Source organism: Indicator indicator, chromosome 6 (genome assembly GCF_027791375.1).
Source record: "Indicator indicator isolate 239-I01 chromosome 6, UM_Iind_1.1, whole genome shotgun sequence".
Lineage (NCBI taxonomy): Eukaryota > Metazoa > Chordata > Aves > Piciformes > Indicatoridae > Indicator > Indicator indicator.
Window position 1 is genome coordinate 39,980,544 of NC_072015.1, and position 19,285 is coordinate 39,999,828.

At 43.0% G+C, this 19,285-nt stretch overlaps 1 protein-coding gene across 1 annotated transcript in view; it reads left to right on the forward strand.

The window, feature by feature from the left end:
• EPB41L4B (erythrocyte membrane protein band 4.1 like 4B) overlaps window positions 1-15,471 on the forward strand; it is a 213,965-nt gene extending 198,494 nt beyond the window's left edge. The window contains exons 23-25 of the mRNA XM_054381648.1: window positions 7,086-7,154; window positions 11,918-12,081; window positions 15,402-15,471. Coding sequence (XP_054237623.1) covers window positions 7,086-7,154; window positions 11,918-12,081; window positions 15,402-15,471 — 303 coding nt within the window. The remainder of the gene's footprint in view (window positions 1-7,085; window positions 7,155-11,917; window positions 12,082-15,401) is intronic.
• Window positions 15,472-19,285: the final 3,814 nt, after the last annotated feature.

A 19,285-nucleotide genomic window follows, 5' to 3' on the forward strand; every position in this document is an offset into this window, starting at 1 on the left:
GAAGAAGAAAAACATCCAATGGAGAGTGAAGTGTTAGCCCGGTTGTACAAGCCCCAGGTGAGATGTGAGGAATGTGCTGGGGTACAGGTGGACAGAGAAAGGTTGGTGTGACTCAGTGAGGAGAGGAATGGCAAGCTAACCACTGGAGGGGACCCCAGCAGAACTTAAATGAGCAAGGATACCATGCAATTAACATGACTGTCAAGGTGAAGCTTTCTCAGTTTACCAAAAGGAATGAAGTGGTGCCTGAGGGGAGGGAGCCTCAGTATGACTGTCCTGCAGTTCTGTGGAAGCCTGCACCAAGTCAAATGACTCGAACAGCTCAGATCTCTTATGAATGTTTGAAACATTTCCTTGAACTCCAGGCTCCTCTGGCTATTTGCAAGACAAGCAAGGGAGAGCTGAAGATCAGATGGAGCCAGGAGGGAGATTTCACAGTGTTAATGCCCCAGAGGGAGCGCCAGCAAGCAGTGAGGTTCAGAGCACATAGCATCTTTGTGGCTTATCAGCTTGCACCAAACCCCATCCTCTGCTGAAACGTCACATTTGGTGCCTCAGGGTATTTCTAACAGTACATTTCTGCAAAACTGCCCCTCTTTAACTGGTGTGGCTGAAATCTGTCTGCTGACACTGACATCATTTCAACCAGCGGAAAAAATCCTACATCCTGTCAAAAGAAGGTGGCCTGGGATTCACACCCAGTATGATTTATCATAGAATCATAGAATCAACCACGTTGGAAGAGACCTCCAAGGTCATCCAGTCCAACCTATCACCCAGCCCTATCCAATCAACTAGACCATGGCACTAAGTGCCTCATCCAGGCTTCTCTTGGACATCTCCAGGGACAGAGACTCCACCACCTCCCTGGGCAGCCCATTCCAATGGGCAATCTCTCTCTCTGAAGAACTTCCTCCTAACATCCAGCCTATACCTCCCCTGGCACAGCTTGAGACTGTGTCCCCTGGTTCTGTCACTGGGTGCCTGGGAGAAGAGCCCAACCCCCACCTGGCTACAACCTCCCTTCAGGTAGTTGTAGACAGCAATGAGGTCTCCCCTGAGCCTCCACTTCTGCAGGCTAAGCACCCCCAGCTCCCTCAGCCTCTCCTCATAGGGTTTGTGTTCCAGGCCCCTCACCAGCTTTGTTGCCCTTCTCTGGACAAGGCACTCCTTTTATATAGCCTTATCCAAAACTTATTAGCCAATGGTTTGACTGATTTTTGTCTAAAGCAGTTGGCCTGTGATGCAGTGCACCTGGGATTCACACTAAGTATGATTTATCAAGGCACTCCTTTTATATAGTCTTATCCAAAACTGATTAGCTAATGGTTTGGCTGATTTGTGTCTCCATCCTGTTACAAGCTGTTGTGGCTGCACTGGTTTGTTTCGATTTTTCACCCTGTGTGTCCAGGCAGTGTGATTACACCTGCCTACCCGTCACATGGGGTTTGTGGCTGCATGCAAAGGGAGTGAACTGAAGTTGGCTTTGCCTGAGTGATTGATCATTGGAGCCAGGAACTACTACTCCCCACTCAAAAGAATTTGTTTGCCCGTTGGGGTGTTGCATGGTGAAAGATATAAAAACTCTTTGGTTTTGCATTTTCCACCTCGTTATTCACTTCATAGAATCATAGAATCAGTCAGGGCTGGAAGGGACCACAAGGATTATCTAGTTCCAACCCCCCTGCCATGGGCAGGGACACCTCACACTGCATCAGGCTGGCCAGAGCCTCATCCAGCCTGGCCTTAAACACCTCCAGGGATGGGGCCTCAACCACCTCCCAGGACAACCCATTCCAGGCTCTCACCACTCTCATGGGGAAGAACTTCTTCCTCACGTCCAGCTTGAATCTCCCCATTTCCAGCTTTATTCCATTCCCCCTAGTCCTGTCACTACCTGATAGCCTAAAAAGTCCCTCCCCAGCTTTCTTTCAGGCACTTGAAATCAGATGACAGAAGGACTTCTACTGAACAATTTCAGAGTCCATAATCCTATCACTGGTTCTAGAAACCAGGTCTAATAGTTAACTGGTGTTTTTAAAGTCACATGTCAGGAGTAGGAAACGTTAATCCAGTATACTCCACGAGTTTTGGCTGCTGTTGTTTTCTAATTTTATGAATAGAAACAAGTCTCTGTGATGTATAGCTGTATAGAGCATGTATTTGGAAATAAAGCACCACAGAATATTCTGCTGGCTTTATCTGTATACTCAGGGCTGTGCTGATAACACTGCTTCAGGTGTTAATAGCTCTGCTTCTGCTGAGATGCACAGGAATCTAGTGAAGAGTCTGACCTAAAGTTTGCCTTCCATCTAAGCAATATATAAAGTGACAGTGCAAACCCAGTGAAATCACACATTTGCTCCAGCATGGTACAGAGGCCTCCAGTCAAGGCACAGGGGATGGGAGTGAAGCAGAGTGTCAACAGCAGGTAATGTTACCAGACCTTCAGAGAAGGAAAGAAAGTTGTAATAAGGCAGTGAATATACAGACTACCCCAAATGTTAGAGAACCCTTTTCTCCCAAAAGTGGTATTTTGGAGCACAGTAAGGACTCCTTTCTCACAGAAATACCAAGAATAGCTAATTTTATATCAATTAACTTGAGAAAAATGTTCTTCTATTTTCTCTTTTTCCTTTTCTTTCTTGTTTTCTCTTTTCTTTTTCTTTTTTCTTTTTTGTTTTTTTCTCTTTTCTTTTCTTTTTTTCTCTTTTCTTTTCTTTTCTTTTCTTTTCTTTTCTTTTCTTTTCTTTTCTTTTCTTTTCTTTTCTTTTCTTTTCTTTTCTTTTCTTTTCTTTTCTTTTCTTTTCTTTTCCTTTTCTTTTCCTTTTCTTTTCCTTTTCTTTTCTTTTCTTCTCTTCTCTTCCCTTCCCTTCCCTTCCCTTCCCTTCCCTTCCCTTCCCTTCCCTTCCCTTCCCTTCCCTTCCCTTCCCTTCCCTTCCCTTCCCTTCCCTTCCCTTCCCTTCCCTTCCCTTCCCTTCCCTTCCCTTCCCTTCCCTTCCCTTCCCTTCCCTTCCCTTCCCTTCCCTTCCCTTCCCTTCCCTTCCCTTCCCTTCCCTTCCCTTCTCTCTCTTCTCTTCTCTTCTCTTCTCTTCTCTTCTCTTCTCTTCTCTTCTCTTCTCTTCTCTTCTCTCTTCTCTTCTTTTCTCTTCTCTTCTCTTCTCTTCTCTTCTCTTCTCTTCTCTTCTCTTCTCTTCTCTTCTCTTCTCTTCTCTTCTCTTCTCTTCTCTCTTCTCTCTTCTCTTCTCTTCTCTTCTCTTCTCTCTTCTCTTCTCTTCTCTTCTCTTCTCTTCTCTTCTCTTCTCTTCTCTTCTCTTCTCTTCTCTTCTCTTCTCTTCTCTTCTCTTCTCTTCTCCTCCCTCCACTTCCATTTGCTTTTATGGGAAAGTTACATTTTTTCACACTCAAATGACGTTTCAGGAAAGTACAATTGGTTTTACTGACATTTAAAATTCTACCCTTAACTCTTTATACAAATGCAAAGAAAAGGAGTAAGTTCTTGTCCTGTTGTCCCTTTTTTGCTTTCACAGTCCTTCACTCTTCCTTGCAGTATAAATACCAAGGAAAATGAATGCTGCTAATTCTTGCTGGTTGTGGCAAAGATACCTCCAAAATCTGTCACCTCAATGGACAGCTAATAATGCAGCAAGAACCTTTTATGTACTAGCAGAAATTTATCCAGAGTGGAATAAAATTTGACATGTTTTCCCACCAAATAAATGTGACTGCTATATCCATTAGTTTCCAGATTTTTTTCTCCTTAAAGATTACTCAACCACTGGACTTTTACTGAGACTGTGCTGATCCTTTCTGTATTATTATTCTCTCTCCTCTTTGTTTTTGGTTTTTCTTTCTTTTTGTTAAGAATCAACTGTTTATTGTTTTGTTTTTTTTTTTTTTAAGCTTAGTGAATTCTCAATTTGTCATGCTAAATATTCCAGACAAGGAGGTGTACTTCTGCAAAGCAGTTCTGCTGTGGTAGTGCACCCTGACCTCACCGTGTGGTGTGTGCTGCAAAGCAGAGCACCTCCGCTCGCTTTTCATGCTCTGCCCCCTGAGACGTGACAGTTACATATGAGACCTGCCTTAATGGTGGCTTCATGGACTTTGGCCAGGAGACCTCTCCTGCAGAGAGAGCAGGTGCACTTGAAATCAAGTTTTGTACTTAAAAGCCTGTCTAGGTTGGTATGAAGAGCAAAGCTCTGACCTCTTGTTGCTCGTGATGTTTCTGTAGCCATGTGACACCAGGTAGCCCTTTTTGCTCCTGTGGAAGAGGCCTGAGTGTGTCAGAATGTGTTCATCTGAGCAGGTCTGCAATGTGGACACAGTTACTGCTCCACCTGCCACCAGCTCTAAATTTCAACTCTGTCATTTCTCTTATTTTGTCATAACAAAGTAGACAGAATGCCTCAGCAATTTATCTACAGGCAGTCCACACACCAGCAGCTACTGTGTTTTGCTCATCTGAGCATCTACAATTCATCTTCATGAGACTGTCCTGCACACAGAGCTGTCCACCTACCTTTTCCTCTTCCTTTTCATCTTGTATTTGCAATCCTGTATGAAGATTGGTAGCTGATGAAAGTATCCAGAGGCTGGTGGAGCTGCAGGTTTGTGGTAGGTGGTGGAGATGGCTCTGCTCTTCTTCCTTTCTCAGTCCCTAAGTGGTATCTTTCAACAGATGCTGCTGTAGCAGGGACAAGAAAGCACCCAGGATGACCATGAGCCAGCAATGTGCTCTTGTGGCCAAGAAGGCCAATGCCATTCTGGGGTGTATTGGAAGGGGTATGCTTAGTAAGTCAGAGATGTTCTCCTCCCCCTCTACTCTGCCCTGGTGAAGCTGCATCTCAAATATTGTGTCCAGCTCTGGGTCCTCAGTTTAAGAAGGGCAGGGAACTGCTTGAAAGAGTCCAGCACAGAGCCACAAAAATGATGAAGGGAATGGAACATCTTCCTTACAAGGAGAGACTGAGGGAGCTGGGGCTCTTTAGCTTGGAGGACACTAAAGAGTGACCTCATTAATGTTTATGAATATGTAAAGAGTGAATGCCAAGAGGGTGGAACCAGGCTCTGCTCGGTGATGCCCAATCACAGGACAAAGGGCACTGGGTGGAAATTGAGGCATAGAAAGTTCCATGGAAACATGAGGGAATTTTTTTTCACTGTGAGGGTGATGGAACACTGGAACAGGCTGCCCAGGGGGGTTGTGGAGTCTCCCTCTCTGGAGATACTCAAAGCCTGCCTGGATGAGTTCCTGTGTGACCTGGTCTAGGTGATCCTGCTCTGGCAGGGGGCTTGGACTGGATGATCTTTCGAGGTCCCTTCCATCCCCTACCATTCTGTGAAAAGTTTAGGGCCTCTGTGTTTCCAAATGGAAAGTATGAGGTACAGTTCAAAAGTGATATCTTTAAGTGCTATTTCACTCTCTTTGAATGAATGATGTCTGAATTCTAAACAGAAGAATCACAAGAAACTGGCTTCACAATGAAGTGGTACAGAGGTTGTTGCTACTTTTTTAATCTCTCTTTAATTTCAGCTAATATTTGAAATTATTTTAAGGGCAGAAGTGAGTACCAGCAGGGCCTGAGCACACCAGGGATCTTCTGCTTCTGGACCAAGCTCTGGGAGCTCTCAGGCTTCTCAACACATGGACATGTTGGTCTCTCACTTCTGCATCTCCAAGCACTTCTCAAAAAAACCCTCCTGAGGTCATCCTATGTCTACAGTCCTCCTCAATACAGGACCTGATAGCTGCATGAAATAAATGGTTGTCCCCAAGGCTTTTTTTAATCCCACCTTATGTGATTGTTTGTCTTGGGCAGCAACTGTGTAACTGAAAATGTGCAAATAAAGCACACATGGAAGGCACAAGTTCTTCAGCCAGAGTTCCTGCACTGCAGAATTTGCTCCTGCACTTCATGTTCTATATGTATTTTTAATGTAGTGCTGGTTTAAGGAAGCAGATGATAACCCAGTGGCTGTTGACAGAACTGGAGGATACCTTGTATTCAATCAGCTCCCTATTTGCACAACAGCTTCAATTGCATGGTACAATTTATTTATCAACTTTTCATATTTATGCCTTGACTGTTCATCATCAGGTTCCTGTATGCATTTTGGAGGGGTCGTTTTTGGTCTGGTTCAAGCACTGCTGAACTGCTTTAACTTGTTGGATATGTCATTGTAGTTGCAATGCTTTGCTGCCTTTTTTTTTTCTCTTTTTCTTTTTCTTTTTCTTTCTTTCTCTTTCTTTCTTTCTTTCTTTCTTTCTTTCTTTCTTTCTTTCTTTCTTTTCTTTCTTCCTTTCTTCCTTTCTTCTCTTTCTTTCTTCTTTCTTCCTTTCTTCCTTTCTTTCCTTTCTTTCTTTCTTTCTTTTCTTTCTTTCTTTCTTTCTTTCTTTCTTTCTTTCTTTCTTTCTTTTCTTTCTTTCTTCTTTCTTTCTTTCTTTCTTTCTTTCTTTCTTTCTTTCTTTCTCTTCTTTCTTTCTTTCTTTCTTTCTTTCTTTCTTTCTTTCTTTCTTTCTTTCTTTCTTTCCTTTCTTTCCTTTCTTTCTTTCTTCCTTTCTTTCTTTCTTTCTTTCTTTCTTTTTCTTTCTCTTTCTTTCTTTCTTTCTTTCTTTCTTTTTCTTTTTTCGTTCTTTCTTTCTCCTTTTTCCTTCTTTCTTTCTTTCTTTCTTCCTTTCTTTCTTTCTTTCTCTTTCTTTCTTTCCTTCTTTCTTTCTCTTTCTTTCTTTCTTTTCCTTCCTTCCTTCCTTCTTTCCTTCCTTCCTTCCTTCTTTCCTTCCTTCCTTCCTTCCTTCCTTTCTTTCATTTCTTCCTTTCTTTCTTTCCTTCCTTCCTTCCTTCCTTCCTTTCTTTCATTTCTTCCTTTCTTTCTTTCTTTCTTTCCTTCTTTCTTTCTCTTTCTTTCTTTTCCTTCCTTCCTTCCTTCTTTCCTTCCTTCCTTCCTTCCTTCCTTTCTTTCATTTCTTCCTTTCTTTCTCCTTTTTCTTTCCTTCATTTTCTTTCTTTTTTCTTTTTCTTTCTTTCTTTCTTTTGCATTTTTATGCTCTGAAAGTAACATCTTTTTCTTTATCTTTTTTAAAGATAAAGACATTCCCTGCTGATACATCTAATCCTTTTTTCGATCCTTTTACAACAGTACCACAGTTTTCTGTAAGTAGAATGTGCATCTGAAAAACTGTGTATTTAACACAATTCCAGCTGATTTTTTCTTTTAACAATGTCAGAAGCTTATGCACCAAGCAGTCCTGAAAAGAAAAAAAGGGGGAAAGAAAAAAAAAAAAGATAAACTTCAAGTAGAAATTGAAGTGAAAATCAGTTTAATATTCCCATTATAGAAACAATTGACTTGCTTGCAGTTTAATATTCCCATTATAGACACAATTGACTTGCCTGCCTTCAGACATTGCTACTTATTAGACAGAGAACTAAGAGTTAAAGGCCAAAGCTCACTGTTAATACAGTTGGTCCCCAAATGTTCTTCAGTTCAGGACTGTAGTGGACACTTGTGAAATTCCATAGCATCTTTGCAAAGAGCAGTAAGGGCATGGAAAGACTTAGTCCTCTGTCTAGCAATTGCATGGCCTCCTGTCTGAAATTGCCTGCTGTGCCATCAGGAAAGGGGCTTGATTGTAACTGAATTTGTATTTGAATGTTAAGGAAGAATTACCCTGTCTACATTGATGACTACAATGGTATCCTTGTGTAAACTTCTGTGTTTACTTAATAACTTGAATCAAGTATTGAACTCAATTCATGTTTAAGTGTCACAGATTTAGTGGGTTTGGGTGAGGTAAACTCCATCAACCCAGAAAATTATCATTTGACACTTTAAGAAATAGGCCAAATCTAACTCCCGCTTTAAGACCAAAGGCATTATGTGTAATTAGTATGGCAAAATCATATACTTTGTAAGAAACATTCTCTGATTATAATAATAAACCACAGTGACTTACAGCTTTTAAATTATACTCACAAAATGAAGCATTTCAGACTTTAACCTTAACTTTTTATTGGTAACAGCAATCTTACCTGGCATACAATCAGAGAGAAGCAACTTCAGTCACTGATGGCCATGTGCAATAACTGTCTGCATTTAATGACTTACAGAAAGAAGCTTTTCTTTCACAGAATCATAGAATCAGTCAGGGTTGGAAAGGACCACAAGGATCATCCAGTTCCAACCCCCCTGCCATGGCCAGGGACACCTCACACTGGATCAGGCTGGCCAGAGCCTCATCCAGCCTGGCCTTAAACACCTCCAGGGATGGGGCCTCAACCACCTCCCTGGACAACCCATTCCAGGCTCTCACCACTCTCATGGGGAAGAACTTCTTCCTCATGACCAGTCTGAATCTCCCCACTTCCAGCTTTGTTCCATTCCCCCTAGTCCTATCACTACCTGATAGCCTAAAAAGTCCCTCCCCAGCTTTCTTGTAGCCCCCTTCAGATACTGGAAGGCTACAAGAAGGTCACCTCAGAGCCTTCTTTTCCCCAAACTGAACAGCCCCAACTCTCTCAGTCTGTCCTCACAGGAGAGGTGCTCTAGCCCTCTGATCATCCTGGTGGCCCTTCTCTGGACACCTTCCAGCATGTCCATATCCCTCTTGTAATAGAGGCTCCAGTACTGGATGCAGTACTCCAGGTGGAGTCTCACCAGAGCAGAGCAGAGGGGGAGAATCACCTCCCTGGCCCTGCTGGCCACACTTCTCTCGATGCAGCCCAGGCTCTGGTTGGCTTTCTGGGCTGCAAGTGCACACTGCTGGCTCCTGTTGAGCTTCTCACCCACCAGCACCCCAAGTCCCTCTCCTCAGGACTGTTCTCCAGCCAGTCCCTGCCCAGCCTGGATTTGTGCTTGGGATTGCCTCGACCTAGATGCAGTACCCTGCACTTGGTCTTGTTGAACCTCATGAGGTTGGCTTGTGCCAACAATTAAGCTGATCATGGGATTTGATCTAAATACTGGTTTTATCTAAATAGTTATTTTAGAGCCAGAGTTAGTTATGCTTCCCAAGCCACATCAGTGCTACTGTTGAGCTCTAATGAAAGTAATGCAAAAATACACAGGAATATGTCACAGCAACTTGTCAGTAGGTCAGCCAAGTCTGGATAATACAGTTGTCTGAAAGGTGAAACCAACATTACAGTGCTTGTGTCTTTCAACTAGTCCTGCCTTAAATAAACAAAAAAATACACATGCAGAATAGCTTTGCCACTATTTAGTAATGATTGTCAGAAAACTCTTTTTCTGTTTATAACAGTTATGATCAAAGCAAAATTTAGGAGGGCTCTGTTAAAATACCTTTTCATCACTAGAGTGGTAGAACATTCAACTAAAAATAGAAGCTAGTCTGATATATACTTACCCACAGAAATTTGTCTTGAAAATGGCTGTCTCAAGGCCAATTCAAGCACTCAGATTTTTGTAATGCTCTGTCAGGATTTAAGAAGCAAAATAAAATCCAAACTCATTTATCTGAATTTCCCTCTCCTCCCCACAGAGTCCCATTTTCCTGGGTAGGATGGAGGGTGGGATCCAGATCATAAATATTTAAAACACCATTACAATAAAAATCTAACCACGTGTCATCAGCCAATTCCAGACATTCCTTTTAGCAAGTTATGTACAATATATGTGGTAAACAAGCAGCCCCTAGAAGGCTGCATAATGATGAGAAAACAGTTAGGAAGGTTAAATAAGACTTTGGTCCTGTGTTTCAAGGTCCTTTGTCTCAGCCCAAAGACACATGGTTCTCCCCAGCAGTGTTTCAGTTCATCCTGATGCATGGGCTGAGGCTGTTAGACCACTGGCAGGAGCTATAAATGAAAGGTCTAGATCAGTGCTAGAACATGCAGGCAGTCTCAAATGGCAACATTTGTTGTATTTTTCCTTGTTTGGTGGCTTTTTTTTTTTCCTTTCTTTCTGTTTTCTTTTCCTTGCTCCCCCTTCACCTTTTTGGTTGGTTGGGGTTTAGGTTTGGTTTTGTGATTGGGGTTTTTTTGTTTGTTTTGCTTGGAAGAAAACATCGAAATATTATTGAGGGGAAAAAAAGTTATGAATGATGACAGTTGGATGGCTTTATCTTTGCATAGGACTTCTGATTTGGTGGTGTGTATGCAATTGTGTTGTGTTTAACAGAGGAAGAATTAGAGAACTTGGTTGCCTGGAATATTTAAAACTAAGCTTCATGCCAGGAACCCCTCTGAATTTCAGAGATTTCCACAGAGAAATGGCAGGCTTAATGACCATATTCTCAGCCTCATATGGGTCACAAATTAATGAAATTATATCTGTTTAGACTAGTTAAATATTTGGCTTAAACATACCATGCAGGCATATCGCTATAAAAAGAGGCTTTGGATGTATACTGTAAAACTGTTATCCAGAGCAAACTCCCTTTGGGGACTGAGGGCAAATCTTCAGCAAGTGTGCCTTCTTATCACTCTGCTCATCTCAGAAAAGCTGGGAGAATTTACATTGGTGCCTCCTTATGCTGTAAAGTAACATCAGGCAGTCCTAGGAGGACAGGGAATTGGTGCATGAGGAACACCAAATTCGCTACCTCTGCAGCTTGTCGGAGGAGTCTTAAAAGTTGAACAATGGAGAAATTTGAAAATGATGTATTAGCCAGTATTTACACATATAATTGTCCAAGCCCCATGGAGGGCAACTTCCTCTAGCTGGTTTTACATTTTCCGTTGTACTTATTTTGTGGAAATAATGGGATTCATTTTGCTTCAGATGGTGTTTCGAAGCATATCAGACGCAGTTAGCTGAAAAGTGAACAGAGACATGTTTCAAAAATGCCAATAAATAAGCAAACCTAACACAGACATTCTGTCCTGGTCTCATAATTGTCCCACTGATCAAACTGATTTGATTTTATTGATACTGTATGGCTTGCAGAATTTGAGAAATAATTAAGGAAAGGAAAAAAAAAAACAAGTTACTATTCAAACAGCTGCTCCCTTATGATGATGACTTGTCTTCCTTCTTGCCTTACAGCCTGAGCCAAGTTCAGAAGAAAAAAGTCATCAAGTTAGAATGAATCTGATACCAGTAGGAGCATATCCTAATGGTCCTGATGTGCAGGCAAACTGCATTTGCTCTGTGCTCTTCCCAGGTCAGGGTCTCACATTCACCAGTCACTAGACACTGTGCTTTGGCACAAGAAATAGTTCATGGCAAAAAGCAAGACAGGGCTGGTTTATTCTCAGGGGTCTCTCCAGCTGTATAGGTGGGACCAGTCTTTGCTGTAATATTGCAATGCTGATATGCCTCACCTGAAAAACAGGAGATGGTTGCTTGCTGTTTGTCTTAAACCAGCACTTCCAGTATTGCTGTAATGTTGCCTGTCACTGAATACTGCAAGACTATTTCTCTTGAGGCATGTTCCAGTTAGGAAATGTGGGAAAGGGATGGACACTTTGAAACCTGGACTCTAAAAACCCGGACTCTACAAACCCGGACTCTACAAGCCTGGACTCCGGGCTGTTAGAAAACAGAGCAGTCAGAGGACCCACCAGCAAATTGTATAGGATTTCAGAAGAGTAGCCCAGAAATCTCCTGTGGTGAGCATTCTGCATCATACAGTAACAAAACCACAATAATGCTAAGCAGCAAGCTGCCAGTCCCATATGTGGAGATACATCTCACATAGCACGTTGCCATCAGGCTTCTCCAGGCACACCTCCAAAGGAGCCATCTGAAGAGGTTGCTGTTAAGCATCTGCCCAGGTTGCACCGAGCAGCTGTAGCTACAGCCTCCCATTTGTTCTCTTTGTTAGCAATTGTTACTGAGTGTTTGGCAAGGAATTGGGTGCTAAAGAGGCAGCAAGAGCAGCAGAGGCTAATCTACACCCTTTTTTCCCCTTTCTTTCTGTTTCTGTATAATTTTTCTTTTTTTTTTTTTTTAGGCAGAATTTACAGAGAGCAAATTACAATGCTGTGCAGCACAGTCATCTCCTAAGATAGCACTGGTGGCTCCATCCCCTGGGCTGAGAACTTTGGCAGAGACTATACCGACCCCAACGGTCCAGACAATATATACGTCGCACAAACCGATTTCACTGGCAGACAGGTAGGGTGCAGTTCTGTCACAGAAATGCTATCATGCTCTGCATCAAAGCAATCAGCCTGATCTTCTCTCTCTCTGTCATAATTACCCTAAAGGGCCAGTTCATAGAATCAGAGAATTGTCAGGGTTGGAAGGGACCTCAAGGCTCAGCCAGTTCCAACCCCCCTGCCATGCCCAGGGACACCTCACACTACAGCAGGTTGCTCACAGCCACATCCAGCCTGGCTGCAAAAACCTCCAGGGATGAGGCTTCCACCACCTCCCTGGGCAACCTCTGCCAGTGTCTCACCACCCCCATGATGAAGAATTTCTTCCTAACATCCAATCTGAATCTACCCATTTCTAGTTTTGTCCCATTCCCCCCAGTCCTATCACTCCCTGATATCCTAAAAAGTCCCTCCCCAGCTTTCTTGTAGCCCCCTTCAGATACTGGAAGGCTACAATAAGGTCACCTCAGAGCCTTCTCTTCTCCAGACTGAACAGCCCCAACTCTCTCTCTCTGTCTTCATAGGAGAGGTGCTCCAGCCCTCTGATCATCCTCATGGCCCTTCTCTGGACACCTTCCAGCATGTCCAGATCCCTCTTGTAATAGAGGCTCCAGTACTGGATGCAGTACTCCAGGTGGGGTCTCACCTGAGGGAGAGAATCACCTCCCTCCCCCTGCTGGCTATGCTTTTCTTGATGCAGCCCAGGCTCTGGTTGGCTTTCTGGGCTGCAAGTGCACACTGCTGGCTCATGTTGAGCTTCTCATCCACCAGCACCCTCAAGTCCTTTTCTTCAGGGTTGCTTTCAAGCCAGTCACTGCCCAGCCTATATCAGTGCTTTGGATTGCCCCGATCCTTGTTTCCAAAAGACTTCCAGTTGCTGTTTGACACCTACTTCAAAACAGGTAGGTTATGTGAGGAAATATCTGTAACTCATACCTGCTCTGAGCCAAAAAAGCCTGCCTTCCTTAACTACTGCAGCCAGTAACACACCATTCTTGTGGCCAATGGCCTGGAGAGGGAGTTGTGCAGATGTCGGTCAGGCAAGAAATGTTATCTGAACTACAAAAGCATTCTTTTAATGATTTCTGCTACAATTTTTTTTTTTTAATTAAATGTTGTGGTGCGTTGAAAATTCTCCTCCCTCTCTCCTCTCCCCCAACATAAAATTGCCAGACTAGCTCAGCTGGAAGTGAATGAAGCTGCATTTACAAGCAAAACTACGCTCTACAATGAAAGGCAATGAATACGTACAAAATATATCCAATGTTTACAATATTTACAGGTATTTACAATTTATGAACAGCGCAAGAACCCCTTGGACAAAACCAGGGGGCAAATAATAACTTCCCCACTCCCTGCTCCCTTCCCCCTACCCCCATGTACACAAGGGACAAGAGAAAGAACAGAGTTGTTTGTTAGTACTTAGCCACAACAAGGAACACAGTCAAGGTCAGCAAAACCCAGCAGAAGCAGAGTGAGGAAGATGAAAAGAGAGAAAGTTAGTTTACCAAACTAACTTTTAAGGAAGTTATCCATCCAATTATTTAAAAATTATCATTATTTTCCTTTTTACCCCCAGTGGTGATTTATTTATGTTCTACTACTTTTTCTTCAAGATCTGTGGAAAATTTTCAAGGTACAGCCTGAATCTGCCCCAAATGTCCATGGGGGAAAGCTGAGGTTAAGAAATATCTATTCTAGATGAAAAACAGACACTGGTTTTCTTTCTTTGGTTGTGTTGTTGTTGTTGTTATTGTTGCTGTTGTTGGGGGGGTTTGTTTGGTTTTTTTTTTTAAAGTAATGTCCAGCTCAGCTTCTGTAGGATATCTCAAGCACAAGTGGTTGATTCCATGCCTGCTTGCTTATGAACAGGCTGCAAGGTTTCTGTGCTGCGCTTTTAAGTATCCAAACTGTTTTACAGGCATTAGATACTTAGCCCCCAGAACAACACCCAAACAGGGGTTTTCCCATCCACATTATTTATTAAGAAATTGAATTGCTAACTCAGTTCATTCCCAGTGTTGCAGAGCCTGCAGGCTCTGGAGGGATTTGGTGTGTGAGAACAAGGACCTCAGGCTCTACTTCCTGCATGCTCACATGTGCAGGACTGTAGTAAACTCAGCCTATATAGATGTTCCCCAATGTCACATCACACAGAATCACAGAATCAACCAGGTTGGAAAAGACCTCAGAGATCATCAAGTCCAACCTATTACCTAATACCTCCTGACAACTAAACCATGGCTCCAAGTGCCACATCCAACCTTTTCTTGAATACCTCCAGGGACGGTGACTCCACCACCTCCCTGGGCAGCACATTCCAATGGCCAATTATTCTTTCTGTGAAGAACTTTCTCCTAACATCCAGCCTAAACCTCCCCTGGAGCAGCTTGAGACTGTGCCACTGGGTGCCTGGGAGAAGAGACCAACCCCTACCTGGCTACAACCTCCCTTCAGGTAGTTGTAGACAGCAATGAGGTCTGCCCTGAGCCTCCTCTTCTCCAGGCTAAACACCCCCAGCTCCCTCAGCCTCTCCTCACAGGGCTGTGCTCCAGACCCCTCCCCAGCCTTGTTGCCCTTCTCTGGACACATTCAATTATCTCAATGTCCTTCTTAAATTGAGGAGCCCGGAACTGGACACAGCACTCAAGGTGGGACCTAACCAGTGCTGAGTACAGGGCTGCTCCTGCTGGCCACACTATTCCTTATGCAGGCCAGGATGCCATTGGCTCTCTTGGCCACCTGGGCACACTGCTGGCTCATGTTCAGCCTACTGCCAACCAGTACCCCCAGATCCCTTTCTGCCTGGCTGCTCTCCATCCACTCTGACCCCAGCCTGTAGCTCTGCATGGGGTTGTTGTGGCTGAAGTGCAGAACCCAGCACTTGGATTTGTTGAATGCCATCCTGTTGGACTCTGCCCATCTGTCCAGCCTGTCAAGGTCCCTCTGCACTGAGGAGCAGAAGTCTGCAACGTCAGTCTCTTGTGATGACACTTACTGTAGCTGTTTCATTTTCAGACTCCTAGTCCATCTTCTTTTGAAATCAGTAGCCTTTAATGAGATTGAGATTGAATCCTAATTTGTTTTGCCATGTGGGTCTTTTAATGTCTTTTTGTTGTTGTTGTTGTTGCCTCTCTTTGCTCTTCAGGAATACCAAGTGATACTTGTTTTTGAATCAGCCAACAGTTATCAGCCTTTTCACTGAACCCAGTCTGACCTTTTTTCCCCCCCACCCCCTCCCTCCCTTTGTTGTTTTGAAAATGTTAATTATTTTACATTGCAATCTGAGGCTTATTGTTGTGCCCATAATTGGCTGTTTGTGCATTAATTACACAGTGCTGAGACCCTGAGGCGTGAACTTGAGAGAGAGAAAATGATGAAGAGACTGTTGATGACAGAATTGTGAAATTCACACTTGCATCAGATGGAGAATGGATTGGGGCCTTTCATGTGCCTTCTGTCTGTTTACATTCCTCTGCTTCTGTGTACTCAACATAACACATCAGGAAAAACGTGTGAGAATCTCCTGGATTCACCGTGGTTGGTTAAAATTAAGTCTTTGGCTAACTTGAAGGAGTTCCTTTATTCATTTGCTGATGGGAAATAAACCTTCAATCCTTTGTCTCTCCTGAGATTTTATACTATTAACACAATTAATTTCAGGTTGGGTTTTGGTAAATCTAGGGGGGGGGAAAAAAAAAGAGATCAGCAAGGCATGTACTGATTTCTATGGGGAAACACTGTTCTGTACATATGTTAATAAGTACACAGAAATTAATGTTATGCAGAATATTTTGATAGTATCATAGAAAAATATGTCATTTTGTACAAAGGAAAATTGCCACGAGCTACTGCTGTTTGTTAAAGAAGCATTTTTAAAGCAGAGGAGTGATTATTACATCCTAACCCCAGGACTGTTAGTCTCCACAGAAAAAATAGCTGTCTTAGTAAATTCCTAACCTTAACCTTCACTCAGAGATACAAATAGCTGCAAAGGGGAAAGACAGCACACCACACAGGTGTACACACCCAACACTCCCTGTAGTTTGGCATCTTGACCTAAACCTTCAACTAAATCTTAACTGTGTTTCCTTTAAGGAGGTGGGGGGGTTTGAAAAAAAAAATCAGTTGTTTAAAGTAATTTGCTACTGATTTTCTAGCTTGATACTACTTTTGTAAACTAAGTGAGAAGTCTTACCTTCTCCAGGTTGCCTAGGTATTGGGGTTCGCCCATTCTCAGACAGCTTCTGCCTCAGCACTGAAGGCTGCAGAGCCTAAGCAGTGTGGAAGTAGCTTGCATGGGGGAGGATTTTTTTTTCTTCCTCCCTGACTGACATGAATTGATTGATCCCTTTAAATAATAATAATAACACTGGTAGTTTATGGCTTAGCTGTGTCTATATGCATTTTTTTTTTCACTCTACTAATCAGCATGTGTGTACTGGCAAACAGTACCGTGGAGGGTTTGCCTGGCTCTGTGTCCTGTTCACCTCCAGCATGCAAGCAGCCTCTAGATTCAGTGGAGCTCTCTCCAGCAGGTGGGGTGGGTGGTCCAGCGCTAGCAGAACCCCAGCCCCAGGGTAGGTGTTTATAGTGTACAGCTGATGGTGCCAACGATTTCCTGGGGAGAAAAGAAAGAGGAAAAAAAAAAAAAAAAGAAAAAGAAAAGAAAAGAAAAGGCAAAAAGTTCTCCATTTCCCCCAGTTCAGTCATGTGGGGTCATCTAGAAAGCTACCAACAACTGGTTGTCAACTACAAGGTATTCTTCCAACAGGAAAGCTTTTGTGCATTTTGTATTGCTGAAGATGTATATTTTTCTGTTACTCTGTACACTATATTCTCTTGTTTGTATTAAGATAAAAGATTGCCCTTAATTTAATACTGATTATGATGGCTTCATCTCAGCTTAAGCAGTTTGTTTGTGTGGAGGCTGAGAAGTGGTTGATGTGAGACTGGGTTTCCTTCAGAGTGAGCTTGTATTCTTCTTCTGAAATGAGAATTCTTGGGAGCATCTCAAGACTGTGGATTGCAGTCTGGAGGTATTTTTTTATATTATGTCTATTTTATGTTCAGTGGGACAAAAAAAAATTAGCATTAGGCTCCCCAGCTATTTCCACCAAACCCAAACCTCTCTGGTTGCTGTTAAAATGGGACAAAATAAACAGCACAACTGTTAGGTAGGAACTCACCACACAGAAAGTAAGGGAGTAGCTTAACATAAGCAGTGGGCAGAAGGAGCCATAGAAACACACCTGTGCTGGAGATTTCAGAGCACTCAGGTTAACATATCCAATTACCCACAGTCAAATCACATAAGCAAAAGCCTTTAGCAAAACTGAATGCCTGGCTCAGACCAGTCCATCAGATATTCTGGCTCATAAACAAGCTGATAGTTTAGTATTTTAAATGCAACGCTTCACTTCTATTGTATAGAAATTCCTCAGCTGAAATAATTGGAACTGGCAAACAAGAAATGAGAAGCAAGGTTGCTTTACAGTGGCCAAAGTCTGTATAGCAGAGGCATGCTCTGGCATCACTGAGAAAGAGCAGAGACTCCTCCCTCCTTGGTTCCTACCAGGAGAAGAGAGGAGAAGACTGGTGTGACCACTTGCTTCCTGGGGGAGGGTTTCACAGAACAACTTCCTGTCTTGTTTTAGTGTCATATCCACTGGCCACCATCATTTCCTGGTCAGCAGTCTAATGGAGCTTTGTTGAAACTGTTTTACTGATTTCAAACTAAACTTTTAATTGCAGAATGTCATCACTTTGTTCTTTCTTACTGTACCCCTTCTTCAGCCATGCTCAAGTGTCTTAGTTTTCACGTCCTCTGAAGAAGGACTCCTGCTCCACCTCTGTTTGGGAATTACTGGACACCTGTTACCCAAAACTACTATAAACAAGACAGTGTCAACATGAACATATGCTGGGATTTGCCCCTAGACTTTAACTTTGCAGGTGTTAAAGGATACTCTGCCTGAGGGTATCTCTATATAAGAATGCAGAAGTATCTCAGCTATCTTTAAGGAGCTTGCATATGTATTTGTGGCAGCATGAAGCCCAGCACAGGCTAGCATTACCATGTACATTGACATATGTAATGATAATGCATTTAAACAGCAGCCTTCTGAAGCATGGTGTCAAGAGCTGGTGACAGGAAAGGGTGGCTGAAAGGAGTTTGTCTCTTCAGCTCTCCTGGGAAGGGGTTCATCTCACCTAACATTAACATGCCCAGCTCTCACCTGACAAGAGATCAAAAGGAACTGCATTCGAGGTGCCTGTGACGTAAGTGTCTACCTTTATATTGCTCAAAGTTAAGTGAGTTGAATCCTGCCCTCCATTCCTCTGGTTAAGTCCACACTGCAAACCCTTCACCCTGCTACATCCTACAGGGGTGCTTTGATGTATGATTTGTGATGAACATAGCTCTGCCAGCAAAAGCCATGCACGTTAGGTGTAAATATCCTATTGGGAACACCCTGTTGTCAGAACAGCTTTATCTCTCGTGGGGACGACAGAGAGCTGGGGAAACTTAACAGTGGCATAGGTACAGAGGCTTCACTATGGCTGTGCCCACTCAGGGAGCAGCTGGTTGATGAAACCTCCTGCTTTAGCCACACTGGCAAAGCCTGTGCCAGGGGTGGCCCTGGCTTTTACCAGTGCCCCAAGTCAAGCTCTGTCCCAGTGAGCAGATCCCTGTTCTCCAGCATAAAGTCTCTAAAGCAGCAGAATGCAATGTTGTCATGTTTGGGTGATTCCAGCAAAATTTATTGGTCATTTCAATAGCTATGCAAGGAATTAAATATTTTCTCATATTGCAGTGTCTTATGGAAGCTAACCAACCGTGCTTTGGGTTTGTGTGGTTCAGCTGTTTTCATTTTTTTTTTTTTTTAAGACATAACGGGGTTTCCTTTAGAAATGTTGTTTGAGGTCCCACATCTCTGTCAGGTCCCACAATGTGTGCAGATTTTTCATATTTCAAACATACTTAGAGCCTGAAAGTGCAAGTGTCTGAAAATGAACTCCTGTGAAGTTTCAGTTCACGGCTTCACAACTCTCTTGCAACAGGATGCCTACATGCCCACCTGAAATGGAGCAGTGAAATGTTTCATTGGAGGCACTGTTATGTTTGATTTGAACTATTTACAAATATGCTTTGTATTTGTTTTCTTTTTTTTAACTTTTTTTTTCCCCTAAATACATTTCTGGTTCATTGGCTACAA